This window comes from Macrotis lagotis, chromosome 4 (assembly GCF_037893015.1).
Source record: "Macrotis lagotis isolate mMagLag1 chromosome 4, bilby.v1.9.chrom.fasta, whole genome shotgun sequence".
Lineage (NCBI taxonomy): Eukaryota > Metazoa > Chordata > Mammalia > Peramelemorphia > Peramelidae > Macrotis > Macrotis lagotis.
Genome location: NC_133661.1, coordinates 263589665 through 263610393, shown reverse-complemented (window position 1 = coordinate 263610393; position 20729 = coordinate 263589665). Strand labels below are relative to the sequence as shown.

The 20729-nt window shown below is 37.9% G+C and overlaps 1 protein-coding gene and 1 long non-coding RNA gene across 2 annotated transcripts; one reads left to right on the top strand and one right to left on the bottom strand.

Moving 5' to 3' along the window:
• Positions 1-1820: 1820 nt before the first annotated feature.
• Positions 1821-5599, bottom strand: LOC141522475 (uncharacterized). Its single transcript, XR_012478219.1, has 2 exons — positions 5450-5599; positions 1821-2019 (listed from the first exon to the last, which is right to left on the bottom strand). It is a non-coding gene; the product is annotated as an uncharacterized LOC141522475 (long non-coding RNA).
• Positions 4713-19180, top strand: SIX4 (SIX homeobox 4). The gene is made up of 3 exons (XM_074235949.1): positions 4713-5571; positions 8784-9469; positions 14644-19180. Exons 1-3 carry the CDS (start codon positions 4745-4747, stop codon positions 15438-15440), a joined length of 2310 nt encoding a protein of 769 aa, XP_074092050.1. The 5' UTR covers positions 4713-4744; the 3' UTR covers positions 15441-19180.
• Positions 19181-20729: the final 1549 nt, after the last annotated feature.

Here is a 20729-nt window from a genome sequence, read left to right as displayed (position 1 = left end):
AACTTTTACCCACTTTTCCCAGGTTCTTCCCTGTAGGGTCAAACCAAACAAACCTAATGCCTTCTTCACAAGATAGTCTTTCAAATAATACTTGAATATAGCAATCACATCTAATCTTCTCTTTTCCAGGGTAAACATGCCCAATTCCTTCAACAAATCCTAACATGTTATAGACTCAAGTCCCTTCACCATACTGGTTGCCTTCCTTCCACTCTCCAGATTATCAGCATCCACTTAAAACAAGCTCAGAATTTTATATTTCCCCCTCTTCTTTACACAATCCAAACAATTCTTTCAAGGGCCATATTTACTGTCAGATTGAGGGTTCCACTTATCTTCTGGACAGTTGTCATTTTCTCCTGCAGGTGTAATGGATGTTACTGTTAAACTGTTAAAGATCTAAGATCTCCTGATTTCTTGATACTCAAATTTGGATGCGTCTATCTTGATATCTTTATTCTTTTTTTTTTCAGGGAAGAAACATAAAACAGGGCTCAGAGATCTAACCTCAGATTCATCTAGGCAGCATAGATGCTTTAGTCTCCATGCATTCACAGGCAGCATAAGGCTGGAGTGTGGAAAAGGCATCTGCCCCCTGCCACACTCCTCCAGGGAAAAGCTTGAATCGAATCATCTTCAGAGTATGAAAGATAGAAAGAGAAAAAAAATAGAAAAACTGTAAAGATCCACTGATTCAGTAGCAATTCCTATTTAGGGTCCAGTAAGGGAATTGCTTTTTCACCTCAGGGGAAAGACCTTTATGTTCAGTCATATATGTCCCTATAATCCCCTGAAAGTTTCTAGGGAATATCTGGAACTCACTCTCTGAAAGGACATAAAGGTCCAGCTCCCCATTTATTCCATTGGGTTTAGAATATATTACATATAGATATAACTCCCATTTCAGAGTCTTTAAAGAATAATGATGAAGGGGATTTACTCTTCTTAGTTCTTGGTATATGCCTGGCATATATATTTCGCTGGTAATTACTTATGCTTTCCTTGATATGTGAGATTTTGTAGATGTGGGAAAAAACTTCCTCCACCAGACCAATACAGATGGCAACTTATCTTTTCTCTCTGATCTTAGAGTGATTTTTGTCAAATTCCATTCATAAATCCTCCATAGAGGATATAGCTAGTTTCCTGGAGGCCTTCCACTGGGTTTTTGTAGATACAAGAACAACACTCCAGCTGTTTCTCTCTTATCCCCCATTCTATCTACCTAACAGCCTCCCTCAGAGCTCCTTTAAATCAGCATTGTTTTCCTTTATGCATCCTCAGCACTTAGCACATAGTAAGCACTTCATCCCACAATATGATCTTTTATGTCATTCCTCACATGTGAGTCACTCATAGTATCTTGTGCTTTCTTTGTCCATAATTCCAATTCTTCTGATATTGAGAAATTAACATAGTTCAATGGAACAAGAATTGGACTTTGACATCTGGATTTTGAACCAGAAAACCTGGTTCAAATTTTCTACTTTGTACAAGCAATTAACCTTTCTGGGGCATCCTCATCTGTAAAATCAGGAGGTCAGACTAGATAACTTTTTTTTTAATTTATTTAAGGCAATAGGGTCAAGTGACTTTTCTAAGGTCACACAGCTAGGAAATTATTAAGTGTCTGAAGTTGGATTTGAACTCAGGTCCTCCTGACTCCAGGGCTGGTGCTCTATCAGACTAGATAACTTTTAAGGTCTTTTAAAACTCCATGAACAGTAATTATTGAATCCTAGGATGAATTTGCTGGCCATCTTCAGTGTCTAACAAGGTAAATGTACCCAAATGTACCCATAAAACATCATGTCTTGAACTGAAAATATATGTATCATTTATTTTTTGAGTAGTCATGAATCTCATTGAGGTAGTCCTATAATGTTCTGGTTTTTAATCAATGAATTGAATTATTCACAAACAGCAACTTCAGGATAAACTTCCCATCCGCAGTCCAGGGATTAGTAGAGTTTTCAGTTTTGAGGGGCCAGGTGGTCAAAGCAGCAATCCAACTAAAGGCTGAAAAAAATGATGATAATCTATAGTCTGAAAATAACCAAGAAACTTAGATTTATCTTTCATAGAATTCATTTTTAGTTTGTTCTACAATTTTGTCAAAAGTATAATTTATATGTGACATTTAAAAATTGGTTGAATTTTTCTTGAAAACCATTTGGAATTGTATATAAAAAGTAATGAAATTTTTTATAGCCCTTGATTTAATGATACCAGTACTGACATATGCTCCAGAGAATTGTGAACAGAAAGTAAAAAAAAGTCCAAATAGAAGTACTTTCATGGGAACAAATAGCTAAAAATAAAATAATTGGGGACACAAACTAAAATTGAATACAAAGGTAATAGAACATTATTATGTAGTAAAAATGATGAATATAAGAAATACAGAGAAGCACAAGAAGACTTAAGTAAACAGATGCAGACAAAAGTAAGTAGAACCAAGAGAAAAGTATATAGAATGACTACAATATTATAAATTAAAAGAACAGGAAAAGAAATACAAATTCTGAGTAATTATAATGACTAATTTTGATTCCACAAGAAGAGATGATCTCATATTGATAGTGAGGATAATAGATGCAAAATGTTGTCTACCCTGTTAATTGTGTTTTCATTTTTAGAAGTGGTTTGATAAGGTTAGAAATAATTGTCATAATAAAAACAAAAAGCATCAATAAAACATTTAAAAGTTAAATTACATTTCATTGAATCCTTGACAGGTTTTATGTCCAGCCTCTTATACAAACTCGAAATGTGATCCTAGACAAAACATTTTTAACTTCTCAATGCTCTAAGAAGCTCTCAAAGATTAGAAGTTACAGAAAATTTGATCTGCAGTGGTAGAATTTCCTCAGTGTGGGGCTTCCTACATCAATCAAATCACATGTGCAGACCAAAAGAAAAAAGAAAGAACTTGCTAGAAGGCAAGTTCCTTGAAGGCAGTATCTGTTTTCATGTCTTCCACTGAATTCCCCTACAGTGCCTTGAAAACAGTGCCCCCGAGGGCCTTGATGATTGCTTAAGTTGAATTGAATTGAATATTACATTAAAAGATAGGATCTGAACTTGGGTTAGACGACTGCAAGAGTCCTGAGCAGGTGTGTTATGATAATTTGAAGTGGTCACTGAAAGTAGTTTGGACAGAAGCAGTATTACAAGAACAGTACTAAAGTAAAGTTAAGGCAAAACACCATAGGTAAAGAATGCTGGAATATTAGTAGCAGCTGGCAGATTCACTTAATGAATAGCATTCAGAGATTGTATGACTAAATATTTAAATATGAGGTGTAGTCAATCAAGAGAAAAGGCAACAACAGATTCTGAAACAAGAAAGCTCAGTCTCAAACAAAAGAAGGGTCTTAAATCTTCTACTATATCTATAGGTAAAAAGGACTACTAATCTCTTCAGAAAAATCTGGAATCTTGTTTTTAGATTTTTGCAAGGCAGTGGGCTTAAGTGGCTTGCCCAAGGTCACAAAGCTTAGGTAATTATAAGTGTTTGAGGTTGGATTTGAACTCAGGTCCTCCTGACTCCAGGCCAGTGGTCTATCTACTGTGCCGCCTAACACCCCCCAAATCTGGAATCAAATATAGAAATATAACATCTTTGAGTGAGCACAATGAATCACAGAGATACATGGATACATTATAAGGAATATAACTATTCTTTCTTGCTGTTATGTTATCATAAAATATGCTCTTTCTAATTCATTCATCCATCAATTGTACCAACATCGATGAATTTATCAGAGACCAGATTTTTCTCCTGCTACATCAATATTTATTTTACTATTCCATTTGCCTAAGGGGATTGCAATTAATTCATTTTAACTTTGAACCCTTTAGATATCTTGATGTTAAATATGTGTGAATGCCATACTCCAAGGATTCTCAGTGTAATATCTGTAATAAAGACTATAAAGTTTTTTAATAAAGCTATTTAATAGTCTTTCCTACTTGATGGAGATTTTCAGTTCTCCATAGGTTCCTTCCCTTTCAGTATTTCTCCATACTATTGTATCCTTTGAAGAAAAAATTTATGATAGATGTGTAAGAAGAAACGGAGTCGGCGGTATAAGAGATGACAGTTCTCACCCATCTTTAATGTGTCATCATTTTTGCCGCTGGTAGCTTTTTTTGCTGAGATTTTAGACAACTGGCCCTGAAGGCTACACAACATTCTTTAATACCCTCTACCTGCCGTCACTATTCTTTTCTCAGAATTCTCAGTGTCTTTTTTTTTTATTAAGGTTTCTAGCATCTAGCTTTTAGGTGACGATGACATGTTTTTGCTAACTCAGTGGCCCGCATTAAGAAGAATGTCCGAACTTCTCCAGGTATAGGTGTTTAGGGTCAGAGGGGGGGGGTGGGAGGGACGGAGAGGAAGGAGGGGTGATTGTGGGGGAGAGAAATGGTGTCTCCTCCTCTTTCTGAATGCAAATAGCCAATGAGGTGGCTCGCCTGGGCCAGTCAGGCAGCTTGTGCCATATAGTATGCAGCAACCCGAGGAGTCACGTTGGGGGAAAGGCAGAAAGGAGCTATCCGTTTACACTACTTTGCTATAGCAGCTATCTTAATGGTGACTGCGTGGCCGGGAGAAACCTGATCAGCTAGATCCTGCCGAAACCAGGAGGGAGGGAGTGGGCTTTCCGGAGAGGGGAAGGGGGGAGGGGGGCGAAAGGAGGAGAGGGGAAGAAAGAGAGGAGTGGGGGGGGAACGACAAAAAATGTCCTCTTCCTCCCCCACGGACCAGATCGCGAGTGCGGTGGAGATAAAGCAAGAAAATGGGATGGAAGCCACCCCCGAAGGGAAGGAGGCGCCGGCGGGAGCGGTGGGGGCAGCTGCCGCCCCTTTCCCCATGGAGCCCGGGGGCTCCTCGGCGGCGGGCGGCGGAGAGGAGGGGGCGGCGGCGGCGGACCAGGTACAACTCCGCTCCGAACTTCTAGCCCGGAATCACCAAGCCGCCGCCGCCGCCGCCGCCGCCGCCGCCGCGGCGCAGACCCCGCTGGCCTTCTCTCCGGACCACGTCGCCTGCGTCTGCGAAGCACTGCAGCAAGGGGGAAACCTGGACCGCCTGGCCCGGTTCCTGTGGTCGCTGCCCCAGAGCGACCTGCTACGTGGCAACGAGAGCCTCCTGAAAGCCCGAGCCTTGGTGGCCTTCCACCAGGGCATCTACCCCGAGCTCTACAGCATCCTGGAGAGCCACAGCTTCGAGTCGGCCAACCACCCGCTCCTGCAGCAGCTCTGGTACAAGGCGCGCTACAGCGAAGCCGAGCGGGCGCGGGGCCGGCCCCTGGGGGCCGTGGACAAGTACCGCCTGCGGAGGAAGTTCCCCCTGCCCCGCACCATCTGGGACGGCGAGGAGACGGTGTATTGTTTCAAGGAGAAGTCGCGGAACGCGCTCAAGGAGCTCTACAAGCAGAATCGTTACCCGTCCCCGGCAGAGAAGCGGCACCTGGCCAAGATCACCGGCCTCTCCCTCACTCAGGTCAGCAACTGGTTCAAGAACCGGAGGCAGCGCGACCGGAACCCCTCCGAGACCCAGTCCAAAAGGTGAGGAGCCAAACTTTCCTCCTCCTCCTCCTCCTCCTCCTCCTCTCTCCTCCCCCCTCCTCCTCTCTCCTCCCTCTCGCTCGCCCTCCCCCACCCCCCAGCCTGCTTCTCCTCCAAGCGCTCGCAAATATGGCGCTTACCTTCCCCTCTAGCCTTGTCCTGCCGCTGCCCACCTCTCCCTTCCCTCCTCTCCGCCTCCCCCCGCCCTCTCTTCCCGGACGCTGCCCTGGAGGACTGGGGAATGGAGGTAGGCTGGGGGGGGCGGAGGAGGAGGAGGAGGAGGAGGGAATAGACCTCTTACCCTCCCCCCTCTTTCCCCTACAAGTTTCTCCTTGCCGGGGTATCAGTCCCCACCCCCCCACCTTTGACCGGTCAGTTCTGTCCACCCCGGTCCCTCAGTCTTTTGAAGTTGCCACTGTCCCCAGGTCTGGCGGGGTGAAGCGAAGGAGTTTGCTGGCAGAGGTCTTAGCTTCCTCCTTCCTCCTTTGCACCGGGGCAGGCCGGCTTTGGGCTGTCCTCCCTCCGCTCAGACCTGGGCAGACGTGATGGGCTGCAGCCGCACCCCACCCGACCCTTCTTACTTGGGCTTTCTACGGCTTGGGCACAAACACGCCCAACACACCCCTACCTGGGGTTCTGCAGCTCCTCAGCCCAGGGCTTGGGAAATACTAAAGAGTAATTGGGCGGTGGGGTAGAGGGGCCTGTACTTTGGGCCAGGGTCGGAAGGAGGAGGGGGTTGGGATGGGGGGGGTGTTAAGACTGAGGTTTTATTTGACAGAGTTAATCATTTACTTTGCCCGCTGTTCTTTTCGGCAGTAGCAGCGGCAGCAACGTGGGGGTGTTGGTGCGGCTCGCGTCTACGGTGTTTTGAAACCTGATTCTGAGCTCTTTCGGATCGGGTTTCATCGCAGTCCGGGGAAGCCGGGATGAAAAAAAAAAAATGTGCTCTTTTAACTCGCTTCTCCTACAGCTTCATGGCTAGGGGGCTTATGGCGGGCGGTGGGGAAGGAAGTGGGCGCACAGGGATCTCATGCCCCTTTAGAGCTTTTGTTTCTTGCAGTCTTTACTTGGTCAGAAAGGATCAGGTTTCCCAGAGCTTTTGTTTTTGCGTCTGAATATACTTCCTGTGGCCGTGAGTATCGCAGGGATGGTGCTTACCTGCGTCTATGTACTGTTCGCAGTGGCACACACAGGAAAGGGCTGAAGGAGATAGTGTCCCCCAACCCACAAAAAAGTAGAGAAGCCATCAAAATATCCATCTTATATCGATCAAAGAAAGAATCAAGGAGCTGGGGTGAGCCGAAGCTCAAGGGCCCGAAGGGAACCGGAGCCGGCCAGGTAGAGGTGACCACCACCCATCGCACAAGGCACATTCCAGAGCCTGCTCTCCTCCTGCTGCCCCTCCCCCTTTCCCCTCTTCCCTCCTTCCCTGGGCAAACCGGGCCTCCAGGCATTCCTCTCCCTGGGAGGGAGGAGGGAGGAGGAAAGGAGGAGGGCAGTAAGGCGGTTGTGCAGAGCCAGCCAAGGGCCCCAAGAGCGGCCGGGAGAATCCAGTACTGAAGCCCGACTGTAACCAAAACAAAACACACCAAAAGAGAGAGAAAGTGAGACTGAGAATAAAGAAAGAAAAAAGTTGCAGATAAGAAGAGAATTAATTACTCCCCCATCAAAAACTCAACCTTTGTTAGCCAGGAATTTGGGATCTTTACCTTAGTCCTCTAACAATGAGGAAATAAGTGGGGCCCCAGGGTAGAAAGTGAGTGGGGGAGTGGGGTGTCCTGGCACACCCGATACAGGATCCTGCCTCTCCCCTCCCCCTCCCCGACCAGGCTAGTTTCACACCCCCATCACCACACATACAATCCTCTTCTTTTCCTACCATCTGTGCTTTTCTCCCTCACTGCCCCCCTCCTCCAGGTTGCCCCTCTCCGGATCTACCCCCGCCCTCCCCCTCCCCCAATGAGTCACCCTCTCAGACAGCGACTGAGGCTCAATCTCAGCTCATAAATCAAAATGCTCTCAGCTCTCCCAGCCCCACAGTCCAAAGCCAAAGTAATCCCCTCCTTCAGCACTAAAGTGAAACAGACCCCGGCAGGCACATTGCAAGATCCATCCCTGGACCAACCAATCCAAGAACGTCCCACCTTCTTCAGTTCTCCAACCAGCCCCTCTACCTCTTCCATTCCAGTCTTATATACCAAGTAGGGAACACCAAAATACTTACATCCTGGATCCTTCTCCTAAACCTGGTAGATTGAAAAAGGGGTGTTTTGCAGGACAGATGAAATCTGAAAAAAAAACTGGAGAAGAGGCCTATGGATTCATGGCCTGGAAACCACACTGAGGGAGGGGGAAGTATTTGGTTTCTTCTCGATATGTTGGTTTCAGCTTATTCCATTTCCCATCCATTTCATCTGGTCCATTTCTATTTTTTTTCCTAAGTTCAACAGATAGTTGCTCTTGGGACCAAGGAGCCTTTCCCATAAGGCCAGCAACTTTAGAATTAGATAGAGGAGACTTGGGTACATAAATGCTAGAGATGGGAGAGTCAATTGATGCAAATATTCAAAGAAAGTGAGTTATCACTTCCCATTGTCTGTCCAGTTCTCTAGTGGATTTAAAAACAATTTTTTAAAGTCTCCAGGCACTAAATTTTCTTTTCCTAGGACTGGAAGCCCATTTACTAGTGCTTTGCCTCTTACATTATCTCTAAAATAGTACTAATCAAATTTGCTTAAAGGAGCTTTTCAATCCAAAGCTCTGGAGCAATGATCATTCTATTTTTTTTTTAATATAAATGTCCCCTATTTACTGGTAAGAGTGAGAACTGTAATGGTAGGGAAAAAAATATTTATACTCTATCACTAGATAATGGCCATGGGTCTCAGTTTCCACCTTTTGTACAGTGAGAGTGTTGCTGTATGATTTCTAAGGTCCTTCCACCTTTAACTTCCTGTGATTTTACTCACTATTCCTTTTACTCATGTTTTTCTGAATTTATCAAAAGATGACTTAGTATCTGAGACTCCCCCCCCTCCTTGACCCATATGTTAGATCTCTTCACAGAAACTGCCTAGTCTAAATCAGGCCAAGAGACACTAGGCTTTCTTCCATTTTCTGATTTAGGATCTGATTTTCCAAGCAAATTGCAAGTACTTAAAATATCATCTCCTTGACCTCTGATATGCCTTGATTTCTTCTCCCCTACACAGTGAGTCAGATGGTAATCCCAGTACTGAAGATGAGTCCAGCAAGGGACATGAAGATTTATCTCCTCATTCACTCTCCGGTTCTTCTGATGGAGTCACCAATTTGAGCCTTTCCAGTCACATGGAACCAGTGTACATGCAACAAATTGGAAACACTAAGATATCATTAAGTTCCCCTGGAGTTTTATTGAATGGAGGCTTAGTACCTGCAAATACTTCACCTGTCTTCCTTAATGGCAATTCCTTTATTCAGGGACCTAACAGTGTAATTCTTAATGGACTAAATGTAGGAAATGCACAGACTGTGACTTTAAACCCATCAAAAACTTCAAGCGGTGTGAACAATGGTGCATCCATGACTGATATTTTGGGATCTTCTTCAGAGGATGTAAAAGACTTCAAAGTCCTCCAGAGTTCCACAACAAATTCTGCAGCAACAACATCCTACAGCCCCAGTGTCCCTGCTTCATTTCCTGGTTTGATACCTAGCACTGAAGTTAAAAGGGAAGGCATACAAACAGTAGCTTCTCAAGATGGAGGTTCTGTGGTGACTTTTACGACACCCGTACAAATAAACCAGTATGGCATTGTACAGATCCCCAATTCAGGAACAAATGGCCAGTTGCTTAATGGAAGCATTGGATTCTCTCCTCTGCAGCTGCCTCCTGTTTCAGTGGCAGCTTCACAAGGTAAAGATTTCGTTTGCTATAGTAATGCCTTGGGCAAAAATGGGTATGTGTGTCAGCTGCTGTCTTTTGTGAAACCTATGTAGGGGTATTGTAGCCCAAGTGTCCTGGTGTTTACTACAGCTGTAGAATATCCTTATTCTTTCTGCTCACCCTCATTACAACACCTGTTAGCAATACTCAACATACTTAACTCCCTAGGATCATAGGGATGAGCTGTAATTTTTTTTAGGAGCTGAATGGAAAAATACAGTTCACTTAGAAGCCTTGCCAGCTCGGCAATTATAGAAATATAAAATATTGGTGCTTAAAAAAACTCATTTGTTGCCTTTTTAAAATTAAAAATTAATATTAGCACTTAGAACAAAAAATAAACCCAGGAATTGATGTGAACATGCATTTTACCTAAACATCAAATGTTTGACCAAAAAACATTTTGTAAGAGCAAGCTAAAAACAAGCATGAGAGTAGATTGACTGTGTTTGAACCTATAATGTTCTTCCTAAAATTAAAGGTAACAAAATTAAAGGGAAATCATAGGAATGTGTAAATGAACTCTTGTTTATATCCCCTTAAACTTACCCATCTATGGGGATAACTCTCAGATGAATGATTATTTCCAGGATTTCTAGAAATAGATGAGATTTGACCAAAAGCAGGACAATCCAGAATAGTAGAGAGATCTCTGAACTGGACTTCTGCTAGAATGTATGCAATGGAGATGGTGAAAACTTTAGTTTTAAAAGCTGAGCACTTCTCCTAGTCCTAGAATGGAAGGCTTATCTCATTTTAAACAAACCCAATACATGAAAATAGATTCAAAAGTAAAGTGACTTACCCAGGATCACACAGCTAGCAAGCACAAAATCCAGACTCAAACAGAGGTTTTCTCTCAGATAATGGCATTACTTTCTAGGCTATTGCACAAAAAGATCAATTGGGATGGTTCTTCATTTAACAGTAAGTATTTACACTTGAATTTAATTTGAAAAATCATTTCCCTGAGGCATTTAAATGGTGTGCTAAAGTAGATTGCTAGATTTGGAGCTCTGTAAAGAACTTCGGTTTGATTCCTGGTTTTACCACACACTACATGTGTGACCTTGCATAAACCACTTAATTTCTCTAGCACTTATTCTCCTCATCTGAAAAATGACAGGGTTGAATTATATTACTTCTAAAAGTCCTTCCAACTGTAAATCTATGACTCTGTGATTTGACTTAAAAACTAAAATTTACACATAGTTTTTCAGGAATATATACAATGAAGCACTCTTTTAAACAGTATTAACTTTCTAAGTTGGTGATAGAAAAACAATTCATAAATAAATGCTGTTTTGCATATGTACTCCCATTTTGGTACAAAATGCTGAAATACAGAAATATCACAACATATTCATGATTATTCTCATATTCCAAATTATTGAAAGAGTTAAAAAAGTAAAAAACTTCATATAAAACTATGATGAGGTGAAATCAGTGATGGTTATTTTACTTGATTAAATATACATTTTTCATCTCAGTATCATCCATCTCCCCCTAACTCTCACCCTCCACAAACCAGTTTTCTTTCTTCAGGAAAATTTACTAAGGGCCAATAGGTAATGTCTCAAGAAAGCATATTTAAAGCAAAAAGTAAGTAGTAGGTATGGGGGTGGGGAGATGGAATTGGGGAAAGGATTTGAAATGGAGAAATACTTTTGATGTGTAACCTGGGAAACCTGATGTCTCAGAAAATTATTAGAGGCTAATAGCTTAATTTTTTAAAATGAGACATTTAATGGGAATAAGAATAGCATTTTCAGTTATAATAGCTAAGATCAAATGACAGGGCTGTCAGGCTTGGGACTATTTGGGTACGTTGAAGGCTTAAGTTTAACCAGATGGGTTCAGGAAATAGTGTTCTTGGTACAGTATAGCAATTTACAATTATGCATATTTTAGTGCTAAAACTCTACCTAAGATAAATAGTATTTGCCTACTTCAAAAGTTACTGACTAGGTAAATCTTTCTATACCTAGTCTTTCTTTGTGGTGAAAAAAATAATCATTCACACATCTTCTGACATGTTTTCTTAGTCTTACATTTGAGAAAAAAGATGTAGTTAACCATCATTTCTTACCATCATTGTTGTTAATATCATATTTTCTACTTAGTCTTTTATTTTATTTGCTTTATTAAAAATATTTATTTCTTACCCCAAAACCTTGAAATATAATCCTTTTAAAGTTTAATTTATCATTTAGTTGTGAGAAACAATTCTCTTTAGAATTGTAATGCAGTTTATTCAGTAGTTATTAGATCTCAAAAAAAGATTTCTAGATTATCTTTGTATTTTTCTATTAATTTATTATGTTAGAATTTCTAGAGTATACTCAGAAATGTGGTTATTTATTCTTAAATAATTTTTGAAAAAGGAAAGTATACATGATCTTATTTAATAGCACTATTTTAAATAAATAAATTGCTAGGAATTTTGACAGATAAAGCAATTATTGAGTATTTACTATGTGCCTAGCATTATACTAAACTCTGAGGAAACAAATGAAGGCAAGTATACCAGTCCTTGACTTCTAGGAGCTTGCATTCTAATAAGGGCAGGGGTGAAGGAAAGACAGGAAATACAAAGGAAACTGAAAAGACGGGGAGGAGTCATATATACTGGTATGCAACTTCCAAATAAGATATATTCTTCAGCAAATGTACATACATACATACATATATATATACATATATATATATATATATACATTTTATATATAATGTAGATGTGTATGTATATATATACACATATGTATACATATGTGTACATATTTAATTTATGTGTGTGTGTGTGTGTGTGTGTGTGTGTGTGTGTGTGTGTGTGTGTATATATAATTTGACCTTGTAGCTGCAGTTGAGAATTTTAAAGTCTGCTTAAGCTTTAGGCAAATCATTTCAAATGGAAGCAATAGTTTCAGTTGTTTGACTGACATAGACATTTGGTAGGGAAATTGGAGTGTAGGCATGCATATAAGAAGAAGAGAATAAGTAAAAATAATTTGAGGATATCTTCAATATATTTTAATTCAGAAAAATATAATCAGAACTTTATTGTTTAGAAATTATGAAGTTTTTATTTAGATATAGTAGGAATAAATATACTTTCTCAAACATTTAATCTATAAAATAAAAACACATCATACTTTGCACATTTCTCTCAAATTTAAAATATTAGAAAATATAATTTCCTTTATGGAATACTGTTCAAAATGATAATTTTGAAGGAATTCCATTTTACAAATTCTTCTGAGGATATCTGAAGTTTCCTGTCATCTGTCAGCATAGGAAAAGAGCTTTGTAACAATGATACTTCTTATCCAAGCAAAAAAAAAATTTATGAGTTTCACTTTAAATTTTAACTTTCTCCAAGAAGTAAATTGAATATTAGCAACTCAAATAGTGATACAACATTTCCAACATACATTTCCAAAAACCTTCCTTTGTATATAATTTTCACTACCATGTTTTCCTATTGAGGAAAAAAAAGACTCAGAAATGCTAAATGTTTACAGTTATATATGTCTAGGAAGCATTGGAATATGCTGAATATGATTGATGTTGGGTTTTAGCCTTTTTTAAGTTATAGAGCCTTTTGGTCAATGTGGTCAAACCTATGCATCCCTTTTCAGAAAAATGTTTTTAATGTATAAAGTTGAAATATAGTTTTCAAAAAAAAATTTTTTTTAAGTTCATGGATCCCACAGTAAGTGCCTCTGAATTTAGATAATCAACCTGGAAGATTTCAGAGAGGACTGGAAAGGCAATTTGGTATAATGGATAGATCACTGGACCTGGGATCTGGAAAATTTGGGTTTGAATTCTGCCTCTGCCATTTACTAACCATGTAAACTTGGGCAAAACAGTTATCTTCCCAGGGTCTCATTTTCCTGTAAAATGAAGGGCAGTTTTTAAGCAGCTTTCTGACTGATTCAAATTGCCAACCCCCTTTTTTCTCTCACTAGTAGGACATTTTGGCATAAACTTGAAGATAGTGGGTTTTGCTTCATTTTGCCTATGCAGACAGTCTAAACAAGAAAACAGGGTTTTTGTTGATATCACTGATTAGCTAAACTGTCTCAATTATCTAGTAGAAATGTCTATTCAACTCTCTATTTGCTTTGACTATGCAGACCTGTTCTTAAAATTCAAAAGGAAGTTCTCCTGAAGAGAAATAGATATTATTTGCATATTTTTTGTGGAAGAAAAAAATGTAATAGGTATTAATTAATTAGATAATTCATTTAATTCTTTACTCTTCTAAGAGACTGCTCTCTGAAAACTGTTAATGATAGCCTTAAAAGGTCAGTTTTAAAGACTCAGCTCTGATACTTTTTATTAAAATGTGTATGAAAAGGCATGTTTCAATATTCCCATTAATCCTGTCTATCACTATATCAGACTTAGAAGCATGTTTTAAAGTTCATTTCTGTGAGAATGAAAGAAAAGACCATTTGAATGTCCATTTGCCTTGACATTATTTATTTTTTGGTTAGTTAGGTGAAAGTTAGAAACTTGTCTTTACAGGTACATATGGTTAACTTGAAGCCCCAGGACAAGTTACTTCATGCAGGATCTTTTGCATATTCATTTATGCTTTTAGTTGGTTATTCAATTGTCCCCAACAAAGGTATTTTTTATTTCTATTTTTTAAATTCTAGTTGGCATAACTAGCATTGCATATCAAGTAATTAAGAACCAGGCAGGTAAAGTTTGCAGTGGATAGATAAAGAGTGTTGGATTTGAAATAAGAAAGACATGAGTTTGAATTCGCTTCAGACATATACTAGCTTTTAACTTCTTTTAGCCCCAATTTCCTTATCTGTAAAATAGGGAAAATAATAATACCTATCTTACAGGGTTCTTGTGAGTATCAAATATGAGATAATATGCACAGCATTTTGCAAATCTTAAAGTGCCATTCTGTGTAAATTACAGCTGTTATGAAGCTTTTAGTACTGGAAAGACCTAAAATTCAAAAATAAGTCAAGGGAGCACTTTTACTTCACACTAGCTAAGCTCTTATAGATGATATTGTTAATTGACTTAAACCCGAGAAAGATATTGTATGAATAAATAATTTTCATCAGCCCATAATCATTTCTAATCAATAGTAATCTCTACTTTATTCCTTTTAGGTAATATTTCAGTAAATTCAAGCACTTCTGATGGGGGGACATTTACAAGTGATTCCACCACAGCACAACAAGGAAAGGTTTTCTTCAGTTCTCTTGCACCTAGTGCAGTAGTCTACACAGTTCCAAATTCAGGTCAAACAGTAGGATCTGTTAAACAAGAAGGTTTGGAAAGGAGCCTTGTATTTTCTCAATTAATGCCTGTCAATCAGAACCCACAAGTCAATGTAAACATGTCTTCTGAAAATATCTCAAACAGTGGCCTTCATTCTATGACGTCATCATTAGTTAATGTAACTCCGACTCATAATTTTTCCCTAGCTTCCCCTGCTCTACTCAATGCAACAGAGCTAAACACTGATATTACTGAGAGCCAGCCCTTGTCTACACCTGTAACAAGCACATCTACTGTGATATCTGTTAGCAACACTAACTATGCAACTCTTCAGAACTGTTCCCTTATTACTGGTCCAGACCTAATGTCAATTCCAATGACCCAGCCTGCCCTTGGGGAAATAGTTCCAGCATCTGGAGACCGTGTGGGTCATTCCTCCCCAGCAGTACATGAAGATTTTGTCAGAGAGCACCGGTTAGTTCTGCAATCCGTATCGAACATCAAGGAGGATTTCATACCAAGTTCTGAGGACAAAGCAACAAATAACTTAATGATGCTGGATTCCAAATCCAAATATGTCCTGGATGGCATTGTTGAAACAGTCTGTGAAGAACTGGAAACAGACAAAAAAGAGCTTGCCAAGCTCCAGACTGTCCAGTTGGATCAAGATATGCAAGATTTATAATTTTTTCCTCCTTTGTTTTTGGCATTCATGGTCAAATCTTGTCCAGAGGCCCTCAGGACATTAAGCATTTTTCCCTACTTAAGGAAAATACTGCACAATTTGGCAGAGAAATGTTTCAAAGACTTTGAATAGAGTTTGCATGAAGACCACAATTAAATCCATGGAAACAAAACTATATCGTTTTTCATTCACATGTTAATGTTCTCTTTTAACCATAGAAGAGAACATGAGGGAAATTATCAAGTGAAAGGTGTGATGGTTTGGTTCATTTAATTTAACCCTAAAGGCTGAAATGGAACTTCCACATAGAAACTTATGTTTCAAAAGCAAAAATATATACTTGTCTAACTTCTAGAAAATGAAATGTGGCTATAAAAGGATAGAAACAATGTAATTCTTTTTGTTTACTCTTACTCCATGGGCATTGATACATTTAAAAAAACATAGATGATACCTCCAAACCATTCTGAAGATAGTTTTGATGTTAAGAACCTGAATAAACCCTGAATACTTCTGTTTTTCAGCAGTTTCCAGCTAAAAAGAATTGAATTGTCTTTACCAACAGACAGATAAAATAGCTGGTGGTTTAATGAAGCTCCAATAGTTTAAAACGCTAATAAAAACAACTCTGAAATAGACTCCAGCATGAATGTAAATATACCAATTACTATTAGCAGGATATTTTGAATTCATACAGTGAATCTTATTTATAGGGTATGTGTTTCCCTTTAACTTGAGGCACAATGAAATGAAAAGAAAATATGTTTTCTGGCTGTTTAATTTATTTTTATTGTTTGAACAGGAAGTAAACATAGTTATTTCCAACAAAGTTTTACTTTTTTGTAGGATTTTAAAAGTAATGATTTTTATCAGTAGCCCAATAAAGTCAATGTTAATAATACTGAAGCAAGAAAATCTCTCCCTATACTTGGGTATATAAGTTCATATCCCTATGCTATTCTTTAGTTGGTACTTTTCCAATTCCTTTAAATACCTACATATTTTCTATAGAATTCCAGGTGCCTTTTTTTACCTAGTGGCCTTTTATTATTCTTAGTAAGGAACAGATGTGTGAAGAGATACTCCACCCAGGGTTAATTTTACCGTAGAATTGTTTAGTCTGAAAACATACATTAAATTTTTAATAAATTTCTATCAATAATGGTGATACAAATAGATGAATTACTGTTAATGCTTTTCATTACAGTGTAACAGTCCTAAAAAGAGTGGCACATCATTTCAACCCCACGATACGCTATCCATATCTGCTATCAAAAACTAATGGAAAATGGAACAAGTCAGTCTAGTAGAATGAGACCTTTCCCTATTGAAAACTCTAATCAGCTCTAAGTGTTTTAGAAAATAATATTTCTATGAGCTAACGAACATTATGATATCATGATTATTGTTTGCACTATCTTTTAAAACTCTTGGAGTAATTATTTTTAGTTCAAGGAATCTGTAAATAATGCTGTGAGTTCTGGCTGTAGTTATCAGTAATTCTGAACACATGACAATAGATTAAGTAACATATTGATGAGCAACATTATGAAATTCTTCTCTGGTTTCTAAAAATTATGAAAGAAGAGAATACTGAAACTATCAAAGGTTAAAGATACAACATTTATTTATACAATCAAAATGAAGGACCCATTTTAGGTCTCTAATCCTTATGCACAGATGCTGTCATCACTGATAATCATATGTGATAAGCAAAGTTTGTATAGGACCTAAATGTTGTTGTTTAGCTAAATTCAAATGACATACAAAGATCAAGAGCTGTACAAGAAATCCTTTGACTCATCATTTTGATGAAAAGACCTGTGTTTTTTTTTAATGAAAAAAATAGTAAATATTCCTAGAGTGCTGAATGGACAGTGTTTTTTTAAGCTTTGGAGTTTAATTTTTTTTCTTTACAAAGTCAGGTGTTTTAGAGTTCTGTTCTCCTCTGCCACTACTTATATTGTTTGTTTGGTTTTTTTCCTTTGGGTGTGTGTTGATCATGTAACTGAACTTAATTATATGATTCTGTAGTATAGTTTACAAGAAAATGATATTTTCCATATGATTGCTGCAGATTTCAAGAGTTTGTTATGTTTAAAAGGGCTACTCATCCTATAAAAGAGATGGGAATGTGTTTAAAACATCAACTGGGAAATAGTATGTGACTGTTTAGGTATATACACATCTATATGTGTCTTCCAAATACACACACACACACACACACACACACACACACACACACACACACACATACCTCTTTGAAAAGTTCATCCTCTTTTTTCCCCCTAAGAAAAGATAGCACAAAACCTAAATCTTGTCTAGGAGACCCATTTATACTTCAAATATGACCTAACTATATAACCTGATGATTGCTCCAGGTATAATATATATATATATATACATATATGTATATATATATATACTAAGTAAGAGTTATTGCACATTATAAAGAGAGCATAGTGTTCTTTTCTAGTTTTCAGTAAGATAAGGGTCAGTCTATGTGATGTAGTGCATATATATGTAAATGAGATAGTATAATACTAATTTCATGTACTCCTCACACAAAATTGTAAAGTTATTATTTGCAATACTAAGATTCTGACCCTTGGAGTTCATGTGGCAGAATTTCTCTTTCACAAAGAAGTGCTTGAAGATGCTGCAAATGTCCCTCTGATAATCCCTGAGGGGAATCAGAACATGGATATATGAGTTCCTATTCATAAGCCCCCTGCTATCTGTGGGGTTTCTGGTATGAGCCTATCTATGCACTATGTCAGTCAAAAGTTAATATTTGATGCTTAGTTCTATATGTTCCAGGGCAGTCTGTTTAAAAAGAAGATGTGTTTCTTCCTCATTCAAGCAAAGATGCTGATGTTTTTTTCCTTTACACAGCTCCTATTCATTTATTTATAGGGATGAAAAGACTCTTTGAAATTGCGCACGTGTCAGAGCCTTTCCCTAAATTATGAAAGGCAGGTAGATGTTATAGCCATAGATAAAATCAGTAGTAAATTGCACACTGGCCTTAAAGTTTCTTGTATATGCCCTTGTATCTTGCATGTTAACAGTTGGATTACTGGGCACAAGTTGCAACCTGCCCTGCTACATGCTAGACAAGTGTATATTAGCACAATAGCCATAAGTTCTTCATTCTTAATAATGTTTTTGACAAAGTTCATCTCATAAAAAAATCACTAATTCAGGAAAATTGCAGGGAAAATAATACATTTTTTCCAGTGAAGATATCCCAGAATCTTCCTAAGACTATTAGATGATAGAGCCTAAGAATTGTTTTTTATCTAACTGGTACATTTCATATAATTTAATGTTACCACCATATGATTCTTAACTCAAAATTATATAGCATGTGGTTCTTTTTGGCTTTCAGGGTTCTGACTCAAAGGAAATGAATTCTTTTGTTGCATGTACTGTATGTTTAGAAGTAACCAGTTAGTTCTGTACTCACTATGATTTTATTGTGCCTTACAACAAAGAGCGAATCTATACAGAATGTATATTATGGTATGGGATAACAATAAGTCTTTACTGCACTGTTAGGTGATGGCACACAGAGCATGTCACAGAACATTTCTGTGCTTAATTACCCAACCAAAGAGATCTAAAGTATGTATGTTGTACTGTAATAAGGGTTTATGCCTGGACAATTAAGTGTTTTATTTGTATTCTGAAATGATGTGAACTTATTTTTCTAAATACTATGCTGAATAAACTTTATATTTATACATCTTTTGTTGGAAAAAAATTATTTCTTCTAGCTATATTTTAAGTATAATTATACAAAAATTATTATTTTACATTTATGATATAGATTAACTTTCCAAATATAATAATATAATTATGAATAATAATAAAATAAGTATTATATACAATACTGCAAAGTTCCTTATGCTACAAAAAGACAATAAAAAAATTTGAATTTATCTAAGACTTATTTATAGTATCAACAAAAATAGGAGACTGTGGTAAGGGAGATGTTGGTCATGAGAGACAGTATTGCAATGTGAATCGAAGTTTCAGAAAAGTTGCACTGAAAAGTTTTCTCCCTTGAGAATGCCCTCAACCCATTGAAAACACAGGTTTAATAAATATGCTGACCAATCTTTTTAATTATGAGCATCACTCTTTAATACAATTTCATAGATTATCATATTACAGTAGTTCAACTATTAGTATAATTTAATTGAGAAAATATCTAATTACAGAAAGTTAATATGAATTTGGAATGGTCTTTAAATGAATTTGTTCTTTATTATTGATAACAGCATCTAAATACCCTTAGGTAACAGCTAGTTAGTACAACTGATAAGGTGTTGGACTTAATGATGGAAAAAAAAACCCAGTTCAAATCTTGCTTCAGACACTAACTTTATGATCCTGGGCATGTCATTTAACCTCTTATCCTCAGGTTCATATGCAGCCTGCTGAGGGCTGTCTATCCAAGATAATTTGTACTTGATCACTTTCGTTTCTGTGCTATGGCTAATTAAATCTACTTTTGTTAACTGTTGAATGACCTATGGCTATCTTATTTCATTTCAGTATCAAACCTAAATCACCAGTGATCTGATATAGTCATATCCAACCTACCATTCCATTGTTGCACAGTTAATGTCTGAAGTAGGATTCAAACCCAGGTTTTTCTGACTCCCAGTCTATTGCTCTATTCTCTGTATTGCTCTTGGTGGCCAACCCCAACCCACTCTCAAATATGGGACTCCAATAATAGATACAGGCTCAAAGTACTCTGAATCCATAGCCACTCAAAAATGCTAGCTCAGAAGCTATCATTTTTTTTTCTCTAGTCAGGCAGAACATGCAATTAGTTCAAAGTAAGGTCATTTTATGAAATAGTTTTGGCAAAAAGATCACAAGAGAAGTTCTAAAATTTCCAAGACTGCTGATAGGGTCCATTACCCCAAAAGTACAGAAGACAGGAAAAAATATTTTAGAAAACATATTTAATCAAGAAATGAAAGAGATAAAAAATTTGTGAATTTTGCAGAAACTTTGAGCCCATTGATTATGAATATTTTGTGAAGAGTATGGTGCTAGATATAGCAATAGAGGGTAACATAAAAAATAAACTTATTTTTTTATTAATGGTCAAGAGGAAAAAGATTATAGCCATAGTAGTAATTTCACAGTCCATTCTTTGGGTGTAGCCAAATCATCTGCTGGTTAGAAAAATATAAATGCTGAATTAAAAGAAAGATAAAAAAATGCAATGTGTGATTATAGAGTCTGACCCTATTTAAGAAACTTCAA

Excerpts from the sequence above, each read along its gene's own strand:
- SIX4 (XM_074235949.1), top strand. The coding sequence starts at position 4,745 with ATGTCCTCTTCCTCCCCCACGGACCAGATCGCGAGTGCGGTGGAGATA. Across the intron at positions 5,572-8,783 it reads TCCGAGACCCAGTCCAAAAG|TGAGTCAGATGGTAATCCCA; the intron begins GTGAGGAGCCAA and ends TCCCCTACACAG. Across the intron at positions 9,470-14,643 it reads TTCAGTGGCAGCTTCACAAG|GTAATATTTCAGTAAATTCA; the intron begins GTAAAGATTTCG and ends TATTCCTTTTAG.